Here is a 24,041-nt window from a genome sequence, read left to right as displayed (position 1 = left end):
ATACTCTTTTTTCAAGTCTTTAATAACTTTTTAATCATTGCATGATTTTCTACTGAACTTTCCAAATGATTAGGGCACAGGGTAGAAAACTACATCTTTGAAGATTTCATACTGATGTGTCAAAGTGTCAAGCAGGTCAAAAGTTAATAGAAATAGAGTTTTGCACAATCAATGGATCTTAGTCTTCATTTCAATTATATGTTAGAAGGGCACTGGAAGGGTTAACTTATGTTTTACAATACATAGACGTGTTTGTACATATACATTCTGAATATCACAAAAATTGATATACTTTTTCACACTTAATCTACCATTGACAACCAAACCAAGTGAATGTGCATTAGGTTCAGAAAGAAATGGGTGCATAGACCAGGCCTTTGGTTTTGCGAGCCCCTCCTGAATGTAGCAAAGCCAACGATCTGCACTGCTCTTCGCGTAGTCCTTCTGTGACACTCCCTTGGACTGCCACTAGGTTGATGATGTAGTTAATTGTCCACACTTACTTCCTGAGCCTACAACCTTTTGTGGAACCCAGAGAAAACTGTGTGAATTTGCTTCACCACTTTATACATTTTGATGTGCCTGTCCCTTATCCCAGTATGTTTCTTCTTTTTCTCAGGAGATGACACATTCATGGCCCCCTCCACTCTCAGCAATACAGACACCTGGAAAAGGGGAACAAAACAAGACTCCTTTCCCAAACAAGGTGAGTCGTCAGTTTCTTTCTGCTTTCAAAAATGAAACAAATACTGCTTGATCAGTGTCTCAACATATGTTTATTATCCAGGTTTAGCTGATGCACTTTCTCATTCAGAAAAATACTTTTCAGTTTGAATCCAGTCTACCCACTGAAAGCATCAACTCTCCTTGCCTTTTACGATGTCAGTGTGAGAGGTGTAGTGGTGACACTATTTCAGCCTTCGTGTTGCCTAAAACAATACAAGCCACTGGAGAGGCTGATATTCCCTGCACAGTTTTGAGAAGTTGGCTCTTAACATTGTGTGGGCATCAGTCTGTGATGCCTATAACAGGAAGTGAACTAAACAGTTGGAAAATGGTGTTAGCTTGATTTGCATACTCAGGTCAGAACATCTTCTTGTGAATTAGGCTGGAAATTTGAATCTACCTTGCAAAGTCCTTAAGAAAAATATGTCCAGGCTGATTTACTAACTGAGATTTTCTTGCTACGCAAGTTACGATAAAAGTAATTTAGTCGTAGCTGCAGTTTAAGTTATGTCCATATTGGCGCATTTTCAAGCCTGATTCACTAAGAATAAACATGTATGTCCAAAATACCCCATATAATTTCCGTTGGTGGAACACACGCCAGCGTAAGTGACCGTGACAAGGAAAACTGAAGTCAAACATGACGAGCATGTGCACATACCACCCACGAATGTCATTCCTGTGCACCCACACACTTTCAAAAAGCATCGCTTCTGCCACAGGACGAATCAACAAACCTACCTGCATTGCGCAGCACAATTACACCACCAACCTCATGGTTTAATTTATGGCACTCCACACATCTCCCAAGATCCAACATTACTTCTTATACACCTTCATACTTGCACCCTTTGGCATCGCAGTTGCAGATACTCACTACACCCCCAGCACGGCCAGCAAAACATGGGCACCCCCACTGACATGCCCCCATTCCTACTGACACCCTCCCAGTGGATGGACACTCCCACTGATACATCCACCAAAAACAGAAACACACACACTGACATGGCCACAATTAACTGGACACACCCGCAGAAACACCCAAACCACATGGCCTAGAAAGGGACAAATAAGGTGGAAAGTGTACATTGTACATTACATGCCGGACATCCCGACATGGACTTTACGCCATGGAATGGCGGAACATATGCTAGTTGCCACATGTACATTAGAACCACCCCGACAATGTCAACATAGCCAACGCAATGCAAGATACATACAGCACTCACAGGACAAACATATCACACAGCGACAAAGTCACATTCCACCACATCCCAGCACACAAACATACAGAATGCACACAGCAACCTCACTACATATGTGACACCATTGAGAACATGTGGCTCTCACAATTAGCAAAGGAGGTGCACACTAGTAAAAAAAACACCTCTGTCCACATGAAAGTAGTACAAATGTGAACACACCCAAGCCACGCAGCACACATGGTCAAAACCACAAAACCAAACGATTCACACACCCCAATCCAAGTGAAATGCCTACCCCTACACCCTTCACAAATAATAAATAGCATACACAGGCGTCCCCAATCGCTGCATAGGTCTTGGTGTCCAGAAAGATGGAAGCTGCAAAATAGGTCCGCTGCCCGATGAATTTCACCAAAGGTCCAGTGGACTTGATGGTGGAGTTCATCCACAGCCGCCAGACCTTCATGCTCCGGATGCCTGGACACCACAACACATGGAGCCAGTGACACGTACACTGGCTCATGTTCAAGGAGCAGGTCAACACCCTGGGCATCGAGCAACATGCCTGGGAGGAAATCAAAAAGAAATGGTTGGACAAGAAACGGAGGGTCAAGTTGAAGTTCACCCAATTCCACCTGGTTCATGCTTCCAGAGGAGAACCACCAGGAGTTGGTTGGGTGGCGACTGACACCCAGGAAGGAGAAGACCATGAGCCTCATTCTGGAGGAGGTGTGCCCTGGCCAAAGAGGCACAGCAACAGGCACAGACATCTGTGGTAAGCACATCACCTTTGTGCACAAACCCACATCTGCAGCTCAGACAACCATGCAGCACTTGTACAATCTACACAACTGGCTGTAAGGCAACACAGCATGTATGCACACAGGCCATGACCCATGTCCATTGTCAGTACGTAACATCAACCTACAGCACAAAGGACACACCATAGCGCAAACACCACAAGTGGACCTGGACGCACACATCTACAAAATGCACATACACATGACACACAAGTCTGCATATCAATGTAGAGGAGCAGGTAGATGCTATCTTGCCAGTTCCCCTCACTGCTGTCATATACGACCAGTCAGAGAAAAGCCATAAATAGGACCCCCTGCATCGTTCCTATACCGCATTGAGTGTATGAGGGACGCTATGCACTCAGACAGCCATACAGAATGTACTCTCGCAGTGAAATTACAGAAGAATGTCACATAGAAGAATGGTACATGGAAGGATGTCTGCCAAGATGTCAGAATGCATCATTGAATATTATGGACGGACATTAAAGTGAAATCTGATGAAGACAAAGTGATGTTGTGAAGAGGGGATATGAATGAATCTATGCTGAAACTATATGAAAAATCTTAGAAGTAACAATGTAACTGAAGCACTTACTGCAACATGTACCGCAAGCTAAAGTAATCATGGCTCTAAGGAAGATGAAGTAACTTACTGACCTATAACTGTAAATACGCAGTAACGCAAGATAGAAAGAAAACGTATAGAAGCTTGCTATAAAGGAATAGGAACCCACAAGGGTCCTTTAAGATGAGGTAACAGTATGTGAGATGGATGGGGATGCAGATCTTACTCATACATCAATAATCAGACTGACTCAGGAAGTTGGCAAATGTTAACTGTTTTAATAACAGGTCTTTAAAACAGGGAGTACAACGGACATCAACGGACATTGCACAGCATAATCTCAACATATCTAATAATCACATTTATATAATAAAAGTTTGTCATTAGTGACGTCATACTATGTGGCAAAATATGAAAACCTATTAGGGGATGTGATAGGCTTAAAGGGAACATCTAAGTATACTTTCTATTAGAGCAGGGGTCGTGATTGGATCTCTAAGGTCAGGTGGACAACTAAGCCCACCCCAAGTGCAAGTCATCTTCCATGTCATGAAAATACACAATGTTCCATTGGCTTCTCAAACCATAGGGCTCCATGCTACGTGGCCCTCTACAATTGTTTGACATGCTTGCTCCCTTCTGGAATATTCCACTCGCTAGCAGCACGCAAGCTACTACCCCAGGTGCTGGGGGGTTGGCCTGGTCATGCCTCCCCACCCGATTAGCCCAACATCCATCATCACTCCTGCAGTCTGCCATTCAATTAATGCATTTGCACTTGGCCTTGTGAAGGCTCACTCTGTCTGAGAATAAAAGGGAGGGAAGGCATGGCCGTACCTTCTGGTCTCGATATAGCTCACCCCAAAGCCTATTTTCATCTGAGCATGTGACTGGAGACCACGTTTTGAGCTCCTTTGTTGCATTTTATACTATTACATGAAGAAACCTTGGCACTTCCAGTGTTTTTCCATTACACCTCAAACAGGAGCTTGGATCACTTCTGACATTCATTGTATCTTCTCGAGTAGATAACTAGGCTCTCGGGGGCCCCCGACTCTGGACACTAGGTTTGCCAAGCCTTCTCGAATATTCCTTTGCTTTCAGCGGTTTATTCAACTGTTCCACACTTTCAACCCTTTCATTCATGGGGTCCAAGTTTACTAAAATGCGTTGTGGAAAATCCAGATTCTATACATTCCTATATATACATTGGCGCATCGTCTGCAATCTATTCACTACGTAGCCAGCCTTATAATTACTTTGTCTAATTGCGTTACTGCATCTGTACATTTATAAAATGGCTTTGCATTTTCTTCAGTGCTTCTCCGCACATGCAATCTTCATTTCGCTCCCAAAATGTTGCGTAATTTGCTACTTTCATCATCAGATTGTATAAAGTGTATATTCTTTCTTCATTTGCATCTCTTCTGGGTGCATCATTTCTGCTTCGTGTGATGTCACCAATCTTCTCTTTTATTCATTTTCACACTTTTTCCTTCAGAAGACCATCATATCTTTGCGGATACATATAGGTTTTCTCAATGGATACCTTGTTTCAAGGACTCTTCGCGGTATAGGTACCATTATTGGTTTTGCACATGTCACAATTTTTGGTTGCCAGCATATAGGCAAAATGGGAACAGGATTTCCAGTAGAGGTACTTGGCCTCCGCTCTACAAATATATAACATGGCAAGGACAACAATAGTAGGAAAATGGACGCTGCCTCATGTTGTACTTAACCAAGCTGCCTCAGAGACAGGCCGAGGCTGTAGAATCAGAAGACGCAGGAAAACAGCTTTGTGTGCAGAGCCGATGATGAGGTTGGCCCCGAGTTAACGATAGTATTTTCAAAGGATAAGCACAGAGCACAAAGTGAGTACATGGATAAGCTTTGAATGTGGGACATTCTTCATAGATGAAAGAAGACGAAACATCAGTGAGAGCTAAACTGCTGGTCAATTAAAAGTGTAAAAAGTTCAAATGAGATAGAGTGAGCAAGTCTCTAAAGGCCAAGAGGAGCAACAGCACCCTGCCTAATTGAATCAAATAGCAGTAAATGGAAGGATGAAATGGACAAATACATGGTCTCTTCACATGTGACTCACAAGTCGAAAACAAAGGCTATTCATTAGAGCCTTAAGCTAAGATAGCGGTGTGCTCACACTCCCTTGAATGTTCCAGGACAGTGAGCAGACATAAGGTCAAACTACAAACGGAAGACTTTGGCTGACAGCCTACCGATGAGAGTGCATGGACTAATTGGAAAAATGGGGAGTAGTCTGATTGGATTCAAACACCTAGGTTTCGTTTCACGTACGTGCTAGTAAGGAGCCAAAAGTCGAAGGTTGGGATAGTATGCCAACCAATCAGTGGGGTTGGGGGACAACCTAATACACTATGTTGCAGAAGCCAATCCACTGTTGTTATGTCCACTATAATCAGTACTATACATATTTGGAGGTAGTTCAAGGCGTGCCCTACAGATAAGGGGTAGCCAATGATTCACTGATCCTTATCTGTTTTATAAGAAGTTATGTTCCCTTCACCCATCCCTTCCCTTGATAGGTTTTGTATTTTGCCATATAGAATGACATCAAAGATGACGCATATTGGAGTATAAGACCTCAATGCAATCGAGTTTATTTGTGAGTGTGCAAGCATCAGTCCACTGTCTACCAGCCCTACTTGACCAGCCTACCTGACCCTACTTTATTAAATTGATAATAAAGTAGTACTTGCCATATTCTTTGAGTCGATCCGATTATTTGGTCTGAGATCATTATTATAATTCCATCTAGCGCTAAAGACGCTTCAAGGTGCTGAAGCACATTTTGGTAGCAGAGGATGGTTACGGTCTAGTCGACACTTGGGTACTCCCACCATTAGCCAGAAGACCGCAGAGTTTCTTGTGGAGATCAGTGCGTAGAGTCACGTGTGAAGAAGATTTTGCCGGCAGGTCCCCCTTTGACAAAATTCCTGTCTGGTTCCCGCAGGTTCCCCGTGGATGGAGGGCAAACCGGTTGGTGGAAGGAGAGTCAATGCCGGAGAACTTGAACTGAGTCACAGATGTAGGTAGATTAATATAGGTGGCAAAATAAGGGGAGGGATTGTGTTGCGAATAATAAGGATTTCTGGGAAGGACAGAAGGGTACGCACTAAAGTAAAGGGTATTAAGGATTCCTGAGGTGAGGTTTGTAGAAGAGTGTGTATCAAACTCCAAGATAGAGTGAAACAGAGAAGAGATACATTTACTAAGATAGTAAAGGAAGGCATATGCAGTGAAAATTAAAAAGTGCACATGTTTGGGTGTGATCAATTGTTAATATAAATCTTGTGTTTTGTCAAGACTGATGAATATAAAACTATCATAACAAATGTAAGAGATTGGTGAACAATTTGGACCAAGAGATTGACGTCAATCAAGAAGGGAAAAATCAAAGGAAAGTAATATATAAATAAAAGAATGATGTAAACAAATGTGATAGAAAGTGTAAACGAAGGAGGAAGCAAAATATCACTGCATAGATTTTAAAATAAACAAAGTGAGCAGTTCAAATAAATACAGATTGGGATCATAAACAGTGATTGATGGTGACTGATGGTGCCTGCGCCAATTTATCTGTGTGGTATATTTGATAAAATAAAGAATCGAATAAAACAACGGGTAAGAATTGACGATCAAAACTGATCTGTCATCATGGGGATACACTTCTTTACATTTATGTAGGATATTGCCGAGATACACAGTGAAAATAAAGAAATATCATTCGTAATGGGCTTGAGGCACGACTAATAAGACACTTATGCCATGGCCTCAGGAGGGTTCACTGTCAAAAGATGTATTGCGGGATATGACAACATATTTGCATGGCACATATAAGAGAAAAAAGCTGCAGAAAAAGCTGGATATTTTAGAACTTTGGAAAATGTACCAGAGTGAAAAGAAGATGCAGCCTATAGGGAGTGGATGCTCAATCAACATAAAGGGGAGGCTCTCCTTTCTCCGCCTGAAGACAAGAGGGCAGACACAGAGGAGAAGGGATGTTACCCCTTAAAGAAATTAAAAGCAGCAGCTGGGTATGTGAGTCTAACGTATGCACCCCCTGGTTATAGCAGGAGGATAATGCGGAAGAGAGCAAGAGCAGAGAACGCAAAGATAAGTTAGCACATGATGAAAGTAAACAACATGATGAGAGAAAGGACCGACAAGACAGACAAATGGAGATAGAGGAAGAAACAGGGAAACAGAAATAAATAAAGGATAAAGCTAAGGGAATGACAATAGTACAGAATTAATGTATGTGAGGACAAATATTGCTTAAACCAAATGATATGGGTATTGATGGAGTTCGAGAAAGAGAGGAGGGAGAAGAGCGGGAAAAGAAAGAGATGGAAGAAGAAAGAGCATACAAGGAAGAGAGGGATAAAGAATGAAAGCGAAGGGAAGAATGAAGAAGAAATGAGGCAAGAAAAGAAAAGGAGAGATTAGAAGAGAAGAAACGAGAAGAGATATAGAGCCCAACAAATGAAAGTACGTAGGTTGCAACAAAGGCGAGAGGAAGATAAATTGAGGGAGATGAGGAGAAGAAAAGAAAAATGAACAAGAGTAGGTAATTAAAAGACAATTAAGTAGAATATTTATACGCAAGGAGCATAGTGCTGGTTGATGCATAAGAACGACTGAAGGAATACAGAGGGTCACAACAGCCCTGTAGGGAGCTGCAAGGAAAGCCGAGATCAGCATGGACCGGTGGGCAGGATGCAGAAGACATAGAGCAAAGGCTTGGGAACCTATATACGCAAATGAAGGACAGAGGAAGGTACAAAACCCAAGAGAATGTAGAAGGATCCCTATTAAAGGGAACTGAAGGTAGATCAGGTGACATCATAACAGATGAGTATGGAACATTGTCTTTAAACAGATTAGATCTCAATGACGTGGAAGGAGACAATAGTCACACGAGCTGAGGCATAATAATGTTAGAAGAAGTAAGGGAGGAGAATGAGAGAGCACAAAGAGAGGGTGTGTGTGGGTTTTCAAAAGAGTTGAGTGCAGAAAAAGCAGTAATATTGTCAGAAAAGCGGTAAAGGAAGGACACCAGAATCAACACCCTATGTTGAGTGACCACCAGCACGATCATGTAGTACAGGGGCAATAGCCTCGCCATATGTAAGCAGGTTAAGACAAATACCAAGAAGGAAACAAATTGGTGAGGTTAGCTCTGCTTTGAAGACAATGAGTGTAGGTAAATATGATTATGAATTAGGATTTTCACAATTCCCATTATTGGAGAAGGGGGAAGGACGACCACAATATATACCATGGATAAGGATAATTTAAGGTGTAAATTGCAGAGTTTAACTTCCGGTGAAGGAATATTGATTTATGAGTTCAAAAGGATGGCATTAGGAATGCCGTTATCTAAAGGTGACATAAAAGGGCTGCTAGTGGCTATCCTAGAGAAGAGAGCTGATGACATTTGGAAGCCAACAGGATATGCTGGTGTGACTGCACAAAACACAACACACAATACAGCACCATTTAATAATTGCCACGCAGGCGTATGGCAGGCGCTCAGAGTGCAATATCCTGATACATCAGATATGGGTGCGATTATGACTAGGAAGATGGGAGAGGATGAAGCTCCTGTTGCCTTTATTCAAGATATTCAGGACAAATAATGGCATGAGACTCACGAACCATGGGATAAACCAGTAGCATTATTTTACCACATTTTGTGTCAGGGGCTGCCTGTGCAACAGCAATTGAAACAAACAGGTGGCAATGGAAGCAAAGCCATGGGCGGAAATGCAATTGATAATCGTGCATCACTGCCGATCAATGCAGGAGCGACAGCAGGCACAGATACAGCAGGCTATGATACCACAATGGAACATGATACCAGGAGTCCAACAGTTAACCGCACCCAAAATGGGGAGCGTGACTGTGATAGGACATTCTTTCACAGGTACGGGGATGCATTTATATCCACAATAGGACAGCCCACACAGTGACTTGATATGTTGACTTGATGTGTTCAGTACTATCAGTAAGACCATACCCCCAAGAGGAACCAAGGGTCAAGGTGATGATAGGAGGCAAAATCTTTTCATTTCTAGTAGACACTGGAGCATCTTGTTCCTGTGTCCATGAGGAAAAATAACCAATGTCAGGTATTGCAATGAATGCTCAAGGGTTCTATGGGGCATTGAATTTAGTTCCTTTTACAGACGAATTACCAATTTCTATAGGAGAACATGCTATTTCAATGCCATTATAATACTCTAGGCAGACGCCAGTTAATATATTAGGACGTGACTTAATGACAAAGCTTAATATGATGATATCTTTCACTGATGAAGGAATAGTGTGCTCTACTCCAGGCATACACTATATGCATGTGGAAGAGTTTTTACTAGCCTTTACAGGCCAGAAGCATTACTAGGAGTGTTTTAAGATGCAGAAGCATTTTTGTATGGAGTGACTATTCTATTGTCATGGTTAATTTTTGTTCAGGCCAGAAATCCCCATGGATGATATGGAAGGGCAGATCATCCCCTTAGAGTTAGAAGCAGCAGTGGTCAGAGAAGAAAGAGTGATGGTGCATGGGGCAGATGATGAAGGAAGGGGAAGGTGGGCAGTGATAGCCCTCAGTGAAGGATACAGGCTGACAGATTTGACAGACAAAGAACTGTTTAGAGATGACTATTTTGACAGTAAACTAGTGTTTTTATGAGTATCACTTGTAGGATTAAAGTAAAGAATACAGAAATACTGAAGAGGCTGGTGTTGGTAAAAAGAAGACCGCCATTTTTTCAGAAAGACTTCGAGAAAGTGTCAGAGATTATCTGGACCATGAACCCTTATGATGTGGGTTTATCAAAAGAGATAGGTTCAGTTAAAATTAAATTGAAATCAGGAGCTCTTTAACCATGAGCAAAGCAATACCCCATGTCTAGAGAGGCAGATGAAGGTATGTTTGAAACCATCTGCGCTTTAATGAAGCAAGGCATATTGGTGGCATCAGATTCATCATGTAACATGACCGTGTACCCTGTGAAAAAATCAAAGGGGGGGTTGTGGAGATTTATTCAGGACCTTTGCATTCTAAACAATATAGTTGAAGTTGAAGCTGAGTTTCCTTTAGTTCCAAATCCTGCGATGACACTGTGCAACATCCCCTCAATAGCCAAATATTTCACAGTTGTCAATTTAAAGAATGCATTCTTTTTGATTCGTTTTCATAAAGACTCACAAGATTTGACTTAATGCCTGAAACATACTCGCTTGACTTAAGGGTACATTGAGTCCCCTTCCATCCTTTACAAAGTCCTTCAGATGGACTTGGGTAATGTTCATCTTGAAAGTGCAGTAATTCAGTATGTGGATGACATTTTGGTTTGTATTGAGACAGAGGAAAGGTGCATAGAAGACTCAGTTAAACTCATGACCATACTTTCAGAGAAAGGTTTTAAGGTAGACAAGGAGAAGTTACAATATTGTCAAGAAGAAGTCTTGTACATAGTAGGGAGAAAAGCGACACTTTATTTTATTAATTGGTAGGTTGATAGTCAACCTTTCAATTTAATATATAACACAAATTAATCACATTGGACATCAAAATGAAATTCAAAGCAAAATCAAGCTCAAAATCAGTACCCAGCAAAAACCTACAAACCCTCTACTTCAACATTTCATCATTTCACAACAACAGCAAAAGGTGGCAAAATCACAATTCATATATATACATCATCTGAATTATCATCTAAAAAATCAGTCTAAAATAGGTTCGAATTACCACATCGTTAAAACCACTAGTAATCCACCTATGAAGAGGACGTTAATTACATATCACATATCATCTATTTAGGGGAAATTTAGGCTATACATTCAGTTATCTCAAGATTTAGTGCTAACATAAATTGGACAGTAGCTATACGAACGGCTTCCAGGGATGAGGAGAATATTCTAGACCAAAGTACATCTTTAGTTAAGCAGTTATAATTTTCATACAGTTTTTTTAAAAATATACAGCGTAATTCTTTTAATGAGGAGCAACCTACTATCAAATGTTTTAAAGTTTCCTCACACTCTGGTAATTGACAAAAACGACAAATATTTTCTTGTTTTGTTATTTGACCTCTTCGAGATAAAATTTCTCTAGTGGGCCATAGATTGAGTCTAAATCGGAGATAGTTGTTTCTGAAGTGGGGCGAGGGAAATTTGAGTAAATAGGAAGCTGTAATTCTCATTCTTTTCGTACCGAAAGGCAGACCGCTATAATCTTTATACTGCGAGCAAAACTCTAAAGTGCAAATCCAGTCATGCTGATATAATTTTCTCTGGGCACGATTGTGATTGGTTAAAAGCAGTTCAATAGTAATGTCGGCCTCTACTAAAAGATTGGTAACAAAATTTCTCCACTCAGTGGGAAAAAAATGTGTGGATTTCAACATGTATATAGCCAATATATAAGATAAATCTGAACAATTTACACTTGAAAAGTGACACTTGAAAGACAGAGGCCATCATGAAAATCATCACACCTAAAACCGTCAGGGAAATGCAACAGTTTCTAGGCTTATACAATTATTGCAAGGCCTGGGTTTTTGATTACAGTACATACATTTGATCACTTTTGAAAGGACTTAAAGAAGCACGGGTAGATAAAAATACAATAACAAGGACAGATGAGATGACAGAAGGGTTCAAATAATTGAAAAAGACAATTAGTACAGCCCCTGTGTTGAGGATCCCAGATTACAATGAAGAATTGTATTTATTTGCCCATTCAATTGGAGAAGTCATGACAGCAGTTCTTACACAGAAGACAACATTAGGACATGGACACAAACTTTGGCATATTACAGTGGGATTTTAGATACAGTAATGAAGGTGCATTATCCCTGTGAGCAATGTTTAGCTGCTGCTGCATTTGCAATTGAAAGTATAACAATGGGGTATTCAATAACGTTATTTGTAGAACATGCATTATTTGCAATTTTAGAGAAGCCTAAAAGTACATTGACCACACACAAAGCATTGGGGTACGAGGTGATTATTTGCAACCCCACGATTAAAAAAATGGTTAGATGTAACACAGTGAATCCAGCAACGTTTGTAGCAGAGGCAGTAGGAGAGTCTGACTAGTTACATGATTGCACAATGTACACTGATTGTTATCACGATATTCCCCAAGCTAGAGAAAATGCCCTCGGGAAGGGGCTAGTTGCTTTTATTGATGGTTCTTTGAAAATTGACCAGACGGCTGGGGAAAAACACACAGGAGCAGCAATGATGAAGCTGAATAGGGAAGGTGAATTTCAGGTATTAACGAGCATGAGATTGTCTTCAAATTATTCAGCACAGGCTGCAAAATTAGGGGTGCTCATCAAAGATCTGCAGAGATTTGAGGATGAGGAAGTGACAATGTACTCAGACTCCACCTATGTGATGTCTACTGTACACGCAGATTTGTCACACTGGAAAAGAAGGGGCTTCCTCCATGCAGATGGCACTCAAGTACAACATGCAGCCCTGTTGGATAGGCTTATAAAAGCATTGAGTCTTCCATTAACCATAGAAGTTGTAAAAGGCTCAGCGTATTCTGAACAAGCAGATTTAATTTCCTGCGGAAACAAAGCCGCAGACCTAGAGGCCATAAAAGAAGCATATTATCTACCCATATCTAGTTTAGAGAAAGGAGATGTTAAGCAAATGACAGGATGATTCATGTTAGCAAAGGAGAACTTTACCATACTGTCTATTGTCCAGTTAATTGAAATACAGGGTTGAGTTCCACAAAAAGAACAGGATTTATGGAGAAAGCAAGGTGTTCTGTATCCCCCACTGAGGCAATTTCGAGGCAGGATAGCACTGGAAAGCCAGTTATGCCTCTGGCATTATTGAGAGTAGCGCTGGAGCAGCTTCATTACCCAGCACACACGACTCAAGAGAGAGTCTAGCTGCAACAATTGTAGAAGAGTGGTTCTCCTCCAATCTTCTGGATCATGTGGCACAGTTCATTGTGAATTGCATAGTGTGCTAGAAATTCACTGCAGGGCAAACTGCCGAAACAGTGAGAGGAGCAATCCCGAGACCCAAAGGCCCCTTTCAACATCGGCATATAGATTATGGAGATATGTTGCATGTATGCAACGGCTACAAATATATGCTGGTCATAGTATGTCCTTTTTCTAGATTATAGAGGCAGGTCCATGCACACATCTTGAGGCCCCTTGCACTGTCAAGTTCCTTGTACACAAGGTTTTCCCGAGGTTGGGGCTGTGCAATGTTTTGCAGTCTGACAATGAACCTCATTTAGTAAATGAGTTGTTTGAGCAGATAGTACGTCTGTTAGGTATAAAAAACAAATTCTCCTCCGCTTATCACCCAAAAGTGAATAGACTTGCAGTTACCCTAGAATACTCTTTTTAGACAGGCTTAAAGGAACAATGAAAGAAGAGTCCAGACCTTGAAGGAAAAAGAAGAGCATCAAACATCATTTATGATACCCATCATCACACTTGTATACACATTCTTATCTGTTCTTTTTTCCTACATATTGCAGACTTCTCCAGCCCTAATGGTAAGAGGAATAATTATAATCACATTTCTGGAAGACCCCAAGAATAATTATATTGTCTGGAGAGTGATAATTGCAGTAAACGCCAGTTTTTGATATATATGTGATTAAAAAGGAGATAACACATTTGCATATTAAAGTAAATACAAAATGGAGAGGCTTCAGCATTTCAGAAGTTCATTGGCATACAGAAATTCGAGAGGTTTCCATGTAATATTGATGGTGATATCAGCTGGTATTATGACGTTTCTCCTTATTATTATGGCATTCGGAAAAGGTGCAAAAAATTGCACTAATGTGGAGGGTATTAATGGCACTGATATGGAGGGTATTAATGAAACATCTACTATTGTCCCCACTAAGAGTATAGACAGCCTGTTTTACAATATAACTAGGAATCTATTTTAATGTAAAATGGATGTTGAGGAAAACCATGAAGATACAAATACATGTCTTGATAATTCAGGTCATTTAAAAAATAACCTATGGTACTAGCACATGAAAAAGTTTGGAAAGAGAACGTCAGATGAAAGTGTGAGTCTAGAAATTACCCTACCAAAGCACAGATGGTATATTATGTTGGCCAAAAACCAATTGCATCACATGCCCTGCATCGCCAACACAGAATTGTCAGCATAACCATAGAGCGTCCATTTTGTCTCTAGATCTGCCATTTGCTTTCCTTGCCTTTCTGTTCAAACGCTTTGCAAAATGTATTTATTTTCGTTCTGCTCTAATTGGAAGCAAGGCCACAAGCTACATGTTGAGAGACTGGCCCAGACAGAGAGAATACATTGTTTTCCTCCCTCACAGGTCCTTGAAGGCAAGCAGAGAGGCATTTAATCACCAAGCCAGGTGCCAGCCGGTCTCGCTGAAACTGCAGAAACAGGCCGTTAAAGGCATGAATTATACTTTTCTAGCGGCCCCCCTTTTGGGCCCGTCTTAGATCAGGCTGACCCCTAGTTCACGAATAGAAACTAGACGATAGCATGCTTTGGAATGTGTCTCTCATACGAACACAGTTTGCTCGCTAAACAAGTGCTTATGTTCTCCATAACAAAGAAACATGTCTGCTCCCTGTAAACTGCAAATGTTGCTAAACCAAGTAATATAGATTTAGAAATACCGTGTCATATTTGTCATAATTGTCAATCACCGAAGCATAGCTCAAGAAGATACATTATGGGCGGTTTTTGATGTGTCACAAACAGATTGTACGATAGTTTTTTCGTATATATGATGCTGTTGTAGAATGCTTGCTCTCTTGCATCTCACGAGGTCTGGGTGACACCTGTGCGAGACGTGAGATCCAGTCTGCCGACTGAGAATATTTGCTTTGCAATAAACCCTAGATTTTGGGAATTGAACCTCGTGTCTGTCGTATCAGTTCGTGGATGGTGATTGTGCCTTGTTTACATGCGCGAGGGTCTTCAGGGCCTAGTAAAAAATGGTGCCCGAATAGGGACCCTCCCCCATTTGCTCCATCGTGTACGTTGATTTTGAAGAAGGCGAAAACGAATCAAGGACAAAGCCGTCGAGCCGGGATCAGAAGGTGTTCGGGCACCCCTATGAAAGTGATGAGAGTCTCCTTTGCAGATCTGCACACAGCCGGTCCCTGATCGACGTGCAGTGGCCAGAGAGCAAGGAGGCGAGGGTCCTGAAATTAGGCAGATTGAGCCAGATATGCAGTCACGACGATCCTTGGTTGCGTCTGTATACGGACAAATTGCGTCTTGAGAGATGAGCTGATTGATCTGGTGAGTCGTGCCCCGATTCTTAACAGCGCTGATATTGGTTGAGAGTTGCTCTTGCAAGATCAAACGCCCATGGTAAGGTACAAATAAGATGCCTGGGATATTGTCTTCGTGTCTAGTGGGATTTTTCCACTGCGGTAGACAATCTTTGGAAACTGGCCAGGCTGCGCCACCCGTAGGGACGCCAGCATTTGAGATGTATGTGAAATATGGAATAGGAGCAATAATGTTTAATGAACTTGGCACAGCAGACCAGACATGTAGAAGATTTCCAACGGCCGAAAGATGTTACTTTTGAGATAACCGGAATAGAGAATTTGGAATGAGTACTGGTACGCAAGAAAGCACGCCCCGCTACATTTAACTTCATTAGAGACTGGAGGAAGGAAGCTAACCTCCGTTGAAAAAGTAGAGAGAAACATGCGCAAAGGCACAAATCAAGCATAGAGAAAGCAAGGGAACTAGAATAGCTAAAATGGGATGAGGATATTAGAAGAGCGGATAGGAGCGTCCAATTAGGGATACAAAAAATATATCCACAACAAGAGTTGCATGCATCAGATGAACTAATAAATAAGATTTTGAATGAAAAAAGACAAGAACGCCCTCAAAGCAATATTGACATAATTGCACCAGTACCTATTGCTCCATCTCAGTTGACGCCCCCCTTCCTGTTGTTCCAACCACACCATCTCCCCTGAGCATGTGATCCCATTTCACCCTCCACCGACAGAGTATGAATTAGCGGCTATCAGAGAAGGCAGCTCTGCAGAGGCGGGGCCTGCACAGAGAGGAAGCACCAGAGTAACCTGTAGTACGGTTAGCAGAAAGAGGAGAGAGCAGCTTAAGGAATGGGCAGAAATGTATATTGAAGGGAATGACGAGGGATCCGCGCTGAGTTCAATGTATGACTATAAGAAGTTCAGTGAAAAATAGGTACTGTTAGAATGCATGGGAGAGTATCTTATGGATAGATGGAAGCAAGTACTTGGCATGGTATCGCCCCAGAAGTTGCAGGATTTTAATGCTTTTTCACGTACGAGGGAAAGTGAGGCAGAAATAAAAGAGCACATAGACAGGCTATTTGAGTTTAAAGATGAATTTGATGAATTGCATGCAGAGATGTTTTCTGTTCCTGGGTTTCAGCAACGAGAGATAAAAAGAGGGAGACAAGAGGTGACATATGTAGTGCAGCGATTTTTTCAGCCATCAAAACCTGTTAGTGAACAAATTAAAATATGTACATGAGAGGCGCTTAGATGGATTATGGATGCTAGCATTTCTATAATGGAGATGTATGATACGTTTGAACAGTACACGATAGAAATGCAAAGGAAGGTATTGCAAGTAATGGTTGAGTATTTGCAAGATAATAGTGTTGAGAAAAATGATTGTTGTCCCTTTGAATTCATGGCAATATACAAGAGAGCGCTTTCACCTGAATATGGAAAGACTGCCCTGTCCCTCGATTTAGCTATAGAGCTTAACAAAAGAACGAAAGAGGAAACGGCCAGTTCGATATTTCCCATGAGAGAAGTCCCTCCCACTTTTGTGCCAAAAGTAGAAATTCCTGGTGTTAATGGGGCCCCAGCGCAGGTAACAGAAGCACATTATACAGCACAGTACGTGCATGTCCCTTTTTCTAGACGAGAGGTAAATAATATAAAACAAACAATCCCAGATTTGAGAAAGAATCCAGCAGGATTCTATAAAGAGATTGGGCCTCATTACGAGGTTGGAGGTAGCCATGGCGCTATTAGCGCCATGGCTGCCTCCAAACTCATTCCGACTCCGCCCTGGTGAATGGGGCAATTACCGGTCCATTCCAAGGTTGGCGGGACCGGTAATTCCCCATTCACCAGGGCCCTTCCCCATTCCCATTGAGCCCTTTAGGGCTCAATGGGAATGGGGAAGGTGCTAATAATGGTACCGCAAATTGCAGTACCGTTATTAGCTCCAGAGTCCCTTTGCGGGTCCCGTCCTTAACGCCTGGAAAAACCAGGCATTAATGGAGGACCCGCAAAGGTAACTCGTAGTAGGGCGGTAAGGGATTACCACCACCGGTGCCCTTACCGGTGCCGGTTATCCCTTACCGCTCACCTCGTAATGAGGCCCATTGAGTCCTATTTGAAATTGTCAATTTTCACAATGAGTGATATTGACTTATTATTTCCTGTGATTCTCCCAGTAGATATATGGAAGCAAATTAGGAATGTAGATGACTCTGAAATTTTGGGTGATACATGGGAGAATTTGATAAAAGAGGTTACAGACAGAAAAGCTGGCGAAAAGCCATCACCAGCCCTGTCAGCATTACCAGCACGAATAGTACAAAAATTAAAGATTTTGGAGCCTGAAAGAAGAATCATCTGGGACAAATTAACTGCACGCGTGCAAGGGAAAGATGAATTGGCCACTGACTATTTTAATAGATTCAAAAAAGTGTTTGCAGATTTTAGTGGGCAGGATTTAAGCACTGAACCTGGGAAGAGATTATTTGTTGATACATTTATGAGAGGGTTATTACTGAAAATTCAGAATTTAATAATGACGTCAGAGAGTGCATGGCAAGCAAAATCGCAAAGTGAAGTATTACACATGGCACAGTACTATGAGAATAGAGTAAATACAGAGACAGAGAAAGAGGTGAGGGATAGAGTGAATCTAAAAACAAGAATGTTACTGCAACAGGTAGCGAATAATAATAGGGGCGGAGGTAATGCACAAATGAGGGGGAATCACTCCAACATGCATAGGACTGAATCAACGTGCATATTGTAAGGAAGAAGGTCATTGGCGAGCACAATGCCCACATTTACAGAATAGGAATGGGAATGCCCCGAGAAGGCAGAATAGAGGTCGCCCAGGAACACAAGGACAGAATAGAAACACTAGAAAGCCACATAACCAGAATAATCAAGGAAATAACAACCCGATTCAGAACCAAAACCAACATCAGCAGAATGGTGCAGGAGAAGGGAATGGTTTTGACACTCAATCGAATACATACTATTCTGTTGACTTCACATCGGATGATGTATTGTTCTACTAGGACAGCCCAAAGCTGGGGGTTGGAACCAGTGTCTATTCCCGGTGATCAGAAAGGACCCTACGTAGAAATGAAAGGAGCACACTTTTCTAGTGGACACAGGTGCACAGAAGTGCTCAATAGACCATCACTTGGTTCCGGAGATACCACTGTCAGGGCAAAAGAACGTTTCCGTAGGGTTTGCATGCACCCCAGTAATTAGTACAGTGTCACAATCAATACCCATAACACTAGGTCCCTTCACTGAGTCTTGCCCGTTTCTTTTGACACAGAATTGCGGCGAGAATTTATTGGGTTTAAATTTGTTAAAAAATTAAGTGTGGTTATTCATTGTTCTCCTGATGGAGTGTTTTTGACAATTTCACCACAAAAGATGCCAGTATCACAATTTTTGTCTAAACCATTACCAACTGAATTAAGCAATGTACCGATTTGTATACGGGCGATGAATGACAGCGATGTTGGTTGTTTGAAAATAGAGCCAGTAAAAATTGTTTTGAAAGAGGGAGTCACATTGCCACATATCCCACAATATCAAATTTCGGTGGAAGGAGAAAGAGCATTGAAATGTATTGTTTCTGATTTGGTTAAACAAAACGTGATTGAAGAAATTACAGGTAGCACTTGCAATAGTGCAATTCTCCCAGTTTATAAAAAAGGAGGGAATGAGATACCATATCCTTTTATAATTGATTTGCGCGCATTGAATAAAGTAGCTGATCCCCAATTTTCATTGGTCCCAGTTGTCACTACCATTTTGACAATGATTCCAGCCTCTGCTTCACATTTTAGTGTCGTAGATCTTAAGAATGCATTTTTTAGCATCCCAGTACATCCAGATAGCAGATATTTATTTGCATTCACACTAGGAGGACGTTCTTTCACATTCACACGAATTCCACAAGGTTACACTGAGAGCCTGAGTATGTATAGCAGAGCATTGAAAGAACAACTAGACATGCTAGAACTACCAACGGGTTGTGTACTATTGCAATACATCGATGACCTGTTGATTGCTGCAGACACAGAAGACATTTGCAAAGAGAGTACTGTTAAATTGTTGACACATTTGGCTGCACATGGACATAAAGCGCCATTGAAGAAATTCCAGTATTGTCGAAAGGATGTATGGGCTACCTCCTTTCGAAAGAGGGAAGGAGACTAACACCAGAAAGGATAGGAAGCATCTCTGGTATGCCTATTCCAAAGACACAGAAGGAAGTCAGAGCCATAATAGGTATGGCTTCTTATGGAAGGCAGTGGATTGCCAATTTCGCTATAATTCTGAAACCAATGGTGGCATTGACAAAGAAGGATGTTGCTTTGCCTTTACCATGGAGTGAAGAATGTCAGAATGCATTTGATCTGCTCAAAGTTGTGTTGTGCTCAGCTCCAGTTTTGGGCACACCAAATTATGAGAAGGATTTTAAGTTATTTGTGCATGAAAATGATGGCTGTGCGCTGGCTGTTTTGACTCAGGAACAAGGAGGAAGAAATAGACAATGCGGTTATTTTTCTTCCCCGCTGGATCCTGTCGCATGTGCTTTGCTGCGCTGTCTGCGAGCTGTCACTGCGGCTTCTGCGTCAGTAAAACAAACCGAGGGGATGGTTTTGGGTCACACCTTGACTTTGATGGTGCCCCACACAGTAGACGTTATTTTAAATCGAATGCATACGCAACATCTCACATCAGCTAGATAGACTAGATAAGAAATTGTCCTCTTCGCACCACATATTCAAATTCAGAGATGTTGCGCTTTGAATCCTGCAGAGTTAATGCCCCCTCCCAATGAAAGAACAGGTGAGAATGAATCACCACCCCATGATTGTATAATGGTTACTGAACAAGAAACGAAAGGGAGAATTGACATAACAGACAGCCCACAGAAAGAGCCAGACGGAGAACTGTTTTGTGACGGTTCCTGTTTTAAATTGCCCAATGGCACATCAACTGCTGCATATGCCATCACGACACTGAAGAGTATTCTAGAGAGCAAAATAATTCCATACAATTCAGCACAGGCTGCAGAAATAATAGCATTGACAAGAGTATGTGAAATTTCTGAAAATTTGAATGTAAACATATACACTGACAGTGAGTACGAATTTGGGGTGGTACACAATTTTGGTCAACTCTGGACAGAGGGGTTTTCTGACATCACATGGAACTAAGATTCAACATGGCCCTTTGATAGCACGATTGTTGTCTGCACTCACATGTCCAAAGCGACTAGCAAGAATGAAATGCGAGGCGCATAAGAAAGTAACCTGTAACGTTGGAAAAGGAAACGCATTTGCAGACAAAATTGGGAAACAAACTGCCACTGATCCACGTACAAAAATGCTCATAGCACAGACAGAAGAAGTACCCTGCATGATAGAAAATGGGATTGCCACAGTCAAGGAGATGCAAACAGAAGCAACTGCAGATGAAATAAAACCGTGGGCTGAGAGCTCCACAGAGTTAGACGTCGAAGGTTGCTGGGCCGACAAAGAAAGTAGAAAGTGGATGCTGCCCAACTCCTTTGTAACTGCAATGGTCATCATGGCCCACAGCCCCACACACATATGTGCCAAAAAAATTATTCAGCATCTGGCCACAGTATGGCAGAATCCACACATTAGAAAAACAGCCGAAAGGCTAGTCCAGAATTGTATGACGTGTTTGCAACATAATATTGGAAAAGGAACAACTACTCCCACAGGTAGTTTTGGCCCCCCTCTATGCCCTTTGAAGTCATCCATTTTGATTTCATAGAAATGGAAAGATGTCAGAACCTAAAATACATCTTGGTGGTAGTCTGCGCATTCAGTAAATGGGTGGAAGCATACCCGCTTAAGGACTGCACAGCAATAAGCACAGCAAAAGTGATGCTAAAGGAATATTTCTCTAGATTCAGCCTGCCACGAGTCATATGGTCAGACAACGGCCCGCATTTTGTTGCCGCCGTGATATTACAGATTTGTGCAGGCCTTCAGATTGATAAGCGATTCGATTCCACCAGACACCCTATGAGTGCCGGCCTTGTTGAGCGCCAGAACAGCATCTTGAAAAATAAAATAAGTAAAATATGTTCAGGGAGTCAATTGAAATGGCCAGACGCGCTGCCATTAGCTTTATTGTGCATGCGCACGTCTGTGCAAGCAAGGACTGGACTCTCCCCATACGAGATTGTAATGGGGAGACCTGCGAATGTTTGGTGCGCACCAAAGCCTAGGCGCCTAGGCGCCTGAGTGAAGTTGAATACCCTTTGCTCAGCACTTATTGTAACCTGTTGACGCAGAAACTCTGTTTGATGCATCAGCAGGTGCAGGAGACTCTTCCTGTCAGATACACAGGCCCAGGGCATTGTCTGCAGCCGGGAGACTGGGTCCTCATCAAAAACTTCAAAGGAAGTCTTCGCTCGCACCCAGGTGGAGGGGCCCATATCAAGTTCTCCTGCCAACGCAGACTGCAGTCCGTGTGGATGGTCCTAAGGTGTGGATCCATGCCACCTACACGAAAAGAATTCCATCTCCGTTGAAAGAACTGCCTGACGACAAGAAAGAAGCAGCTGCCCTTGATTCGAAAGACACCATCACCAGTTCTCTGCCACAAACACTGCCTGAGTCGGAGAGAAAGCCTGAAAAGATTGCCCAAGAGGACAAAGGGCTGAATGTGCCCCAACTTTGCCCAGCTGAACCTGCATCATCACAGGCTGACATAAAGCCTGCTTCATCACTTACTGTTCCACAGGCTGTCACTGAGCCTGCATCTGAAAGTGCATCTGCACTGTTCGTTGATCACATGGTACCTGTAGCGATAAGGTACAACCTGCGTTCTCAAAAATCGAAAGTGATCTGATCTACGTGTTTTGTTCTTGCCTCTATTCCCATCACGGATGAATTGGGAACCAGAGGCCTAGGGAAGTGGAGCGTGGGGGCTGTACCAATCTGCATCAATTTGGGAGCTCTGGAACGTGGCTTCCCAGTGCTATCTTTGAAAAAAGTGCTGATATATGTTGATCACCCCATGGGGACAAGTGGGGCGCATATAATACAAACCCAATTGATGCCTGCTCTGGAGTTTTTGGAGCACTGTACAGAGGCACAAGAATCTTGCTATATGTGTAGCACTTCAGGCTACAAAGAACTGGCCTAGACGCTTTGCTGACCTCTTGGAACACTTTTTACTGTTTCTACAGGCGCTGCTGGACAAATTATTCACAACAAACATTGTTGGAGAAGAAGAATTGCCCACAATGCCCATACTTGCTTCTGTTCCCTCCTGCACCAGTGCTGATGATGTGATAGATATAGAGACTATAAAAAAAATATAGAAGAAGTTGCTGTAAGAAATCAATGCTTATGATTACAACACTACAGTGTATTTCATGTACACTGATCCCCGTATTATGGTATTTGGAGAGCGAGCATCCATTGAGTTCTCTTTTGCCTGCCACCAAAGCACCTGTCATAGAGGGCCCAGTCCATGTACTCTCTTATACCCTCCCTCCAATAGAAGAACGACACAGGGAAGGTTATGGTAATAACACGTTGCTTTTGATAATGAATATGACTCACTCTATCCTGAACAGAACAAACTGCTGGGTTTGCTCCCATCTACCCCAGCATGCCGGGAAAGGAATGGGTTGGTATGTGCAGCCATTACACCTTAATGCTGCATGCTATGCATCACGAAGTGCACTATTTTATGGAAAATGGAATAAGAGTGAAACAGGTCAATTAGACAGAACAAATATAGATACATTTGAGAAGATGGTAATGGAACCCGTAGGTTGTTCCATATTTAACAAAGCAAGGGTGATAAAACCAGTGGTGGAAAGGCCAGTAGACAGACTGTATGTGCCTTATAAGTCATCTGTAATTACATTTCACATGAACCCAGTGGGGAACAAGGACTTAGTGCCCCCCTCGTATACAGTAAATTACAATCCTCGCACTGTCCCATTTTGTCTATGAAAAAAAGGTTCCTATGCAGTAGGGACATTCAATAGATGCGTGAATATTGCAGTACTTGAGAGAGAAGAAGAACCAATATATGTAGGCGATCCTGTTTATTTTGTATGTGGAGAAAGAGCTTATCTCCGGTTGCCTAGAAACTGGGGCGGGACCTGTTATTTAGGGATCCTTTTTCCTGGGGTATTCCTTTCCCGAACATCAGATATATCAAAATTATCTAGATCAAGGCCCCGGCGGAATGATGAAGCAGGATTAATTGCGGAAGATATAGCAAAATCATTTATACCATTATGGGGCCAAGCAATAAACTCATGGACTATAGGCAGTTAGGTTAATGACACTTCAAAATAGAATGGCTCTTGATATAATTTTGGCCAACCGTGGAGGTG

The 24,041-nt window shown here is 42.0% G+C and overlaps 1 protein-coding gene across 1 annotated transcript in view; it reads left to right on the top strand.

Moving 5' to 3' along the window:
* The window catches only part of AFF3 (ALF transcription elongation factor 3), a 2,498,221-nt gene that overhangs the window by 1,523,940 nt on the left and 950,240 nt on the right, over positions 1 to 24,041 (top strand). Inside the window, exon 5 of the mRNA XM_069636694.1 lies at positions 620 to 706. Coding sequence (XP_069492795.1) covers positions 620 to 706 — 87 coding nt within the window. The remainder of the gene's footprint in view (positions 1 to 619; positions 707 to 24,041) is intronic.

This window comes from Ambystoma mexicanum, chromosome 7p (assembly GCF_040938575.1).
Source record: "Ambystoma mexicanum isolate Mex_15411 chromosome 7p, UKY_AmexF1_1, whole genome shotgun sequence".
Taxonomy (NCBI): Eukaryota; Metazoa; Chordata; class Amphibia; order Caudata; family Ambystomatidae; genus Ambystoma; species Ambystoma mexicanum.
The sequence above is the reverse complement of the archived record's forward strand: the minus strand, read 5'-3'. Positions and strand labels throughout refer to the sequence as shown.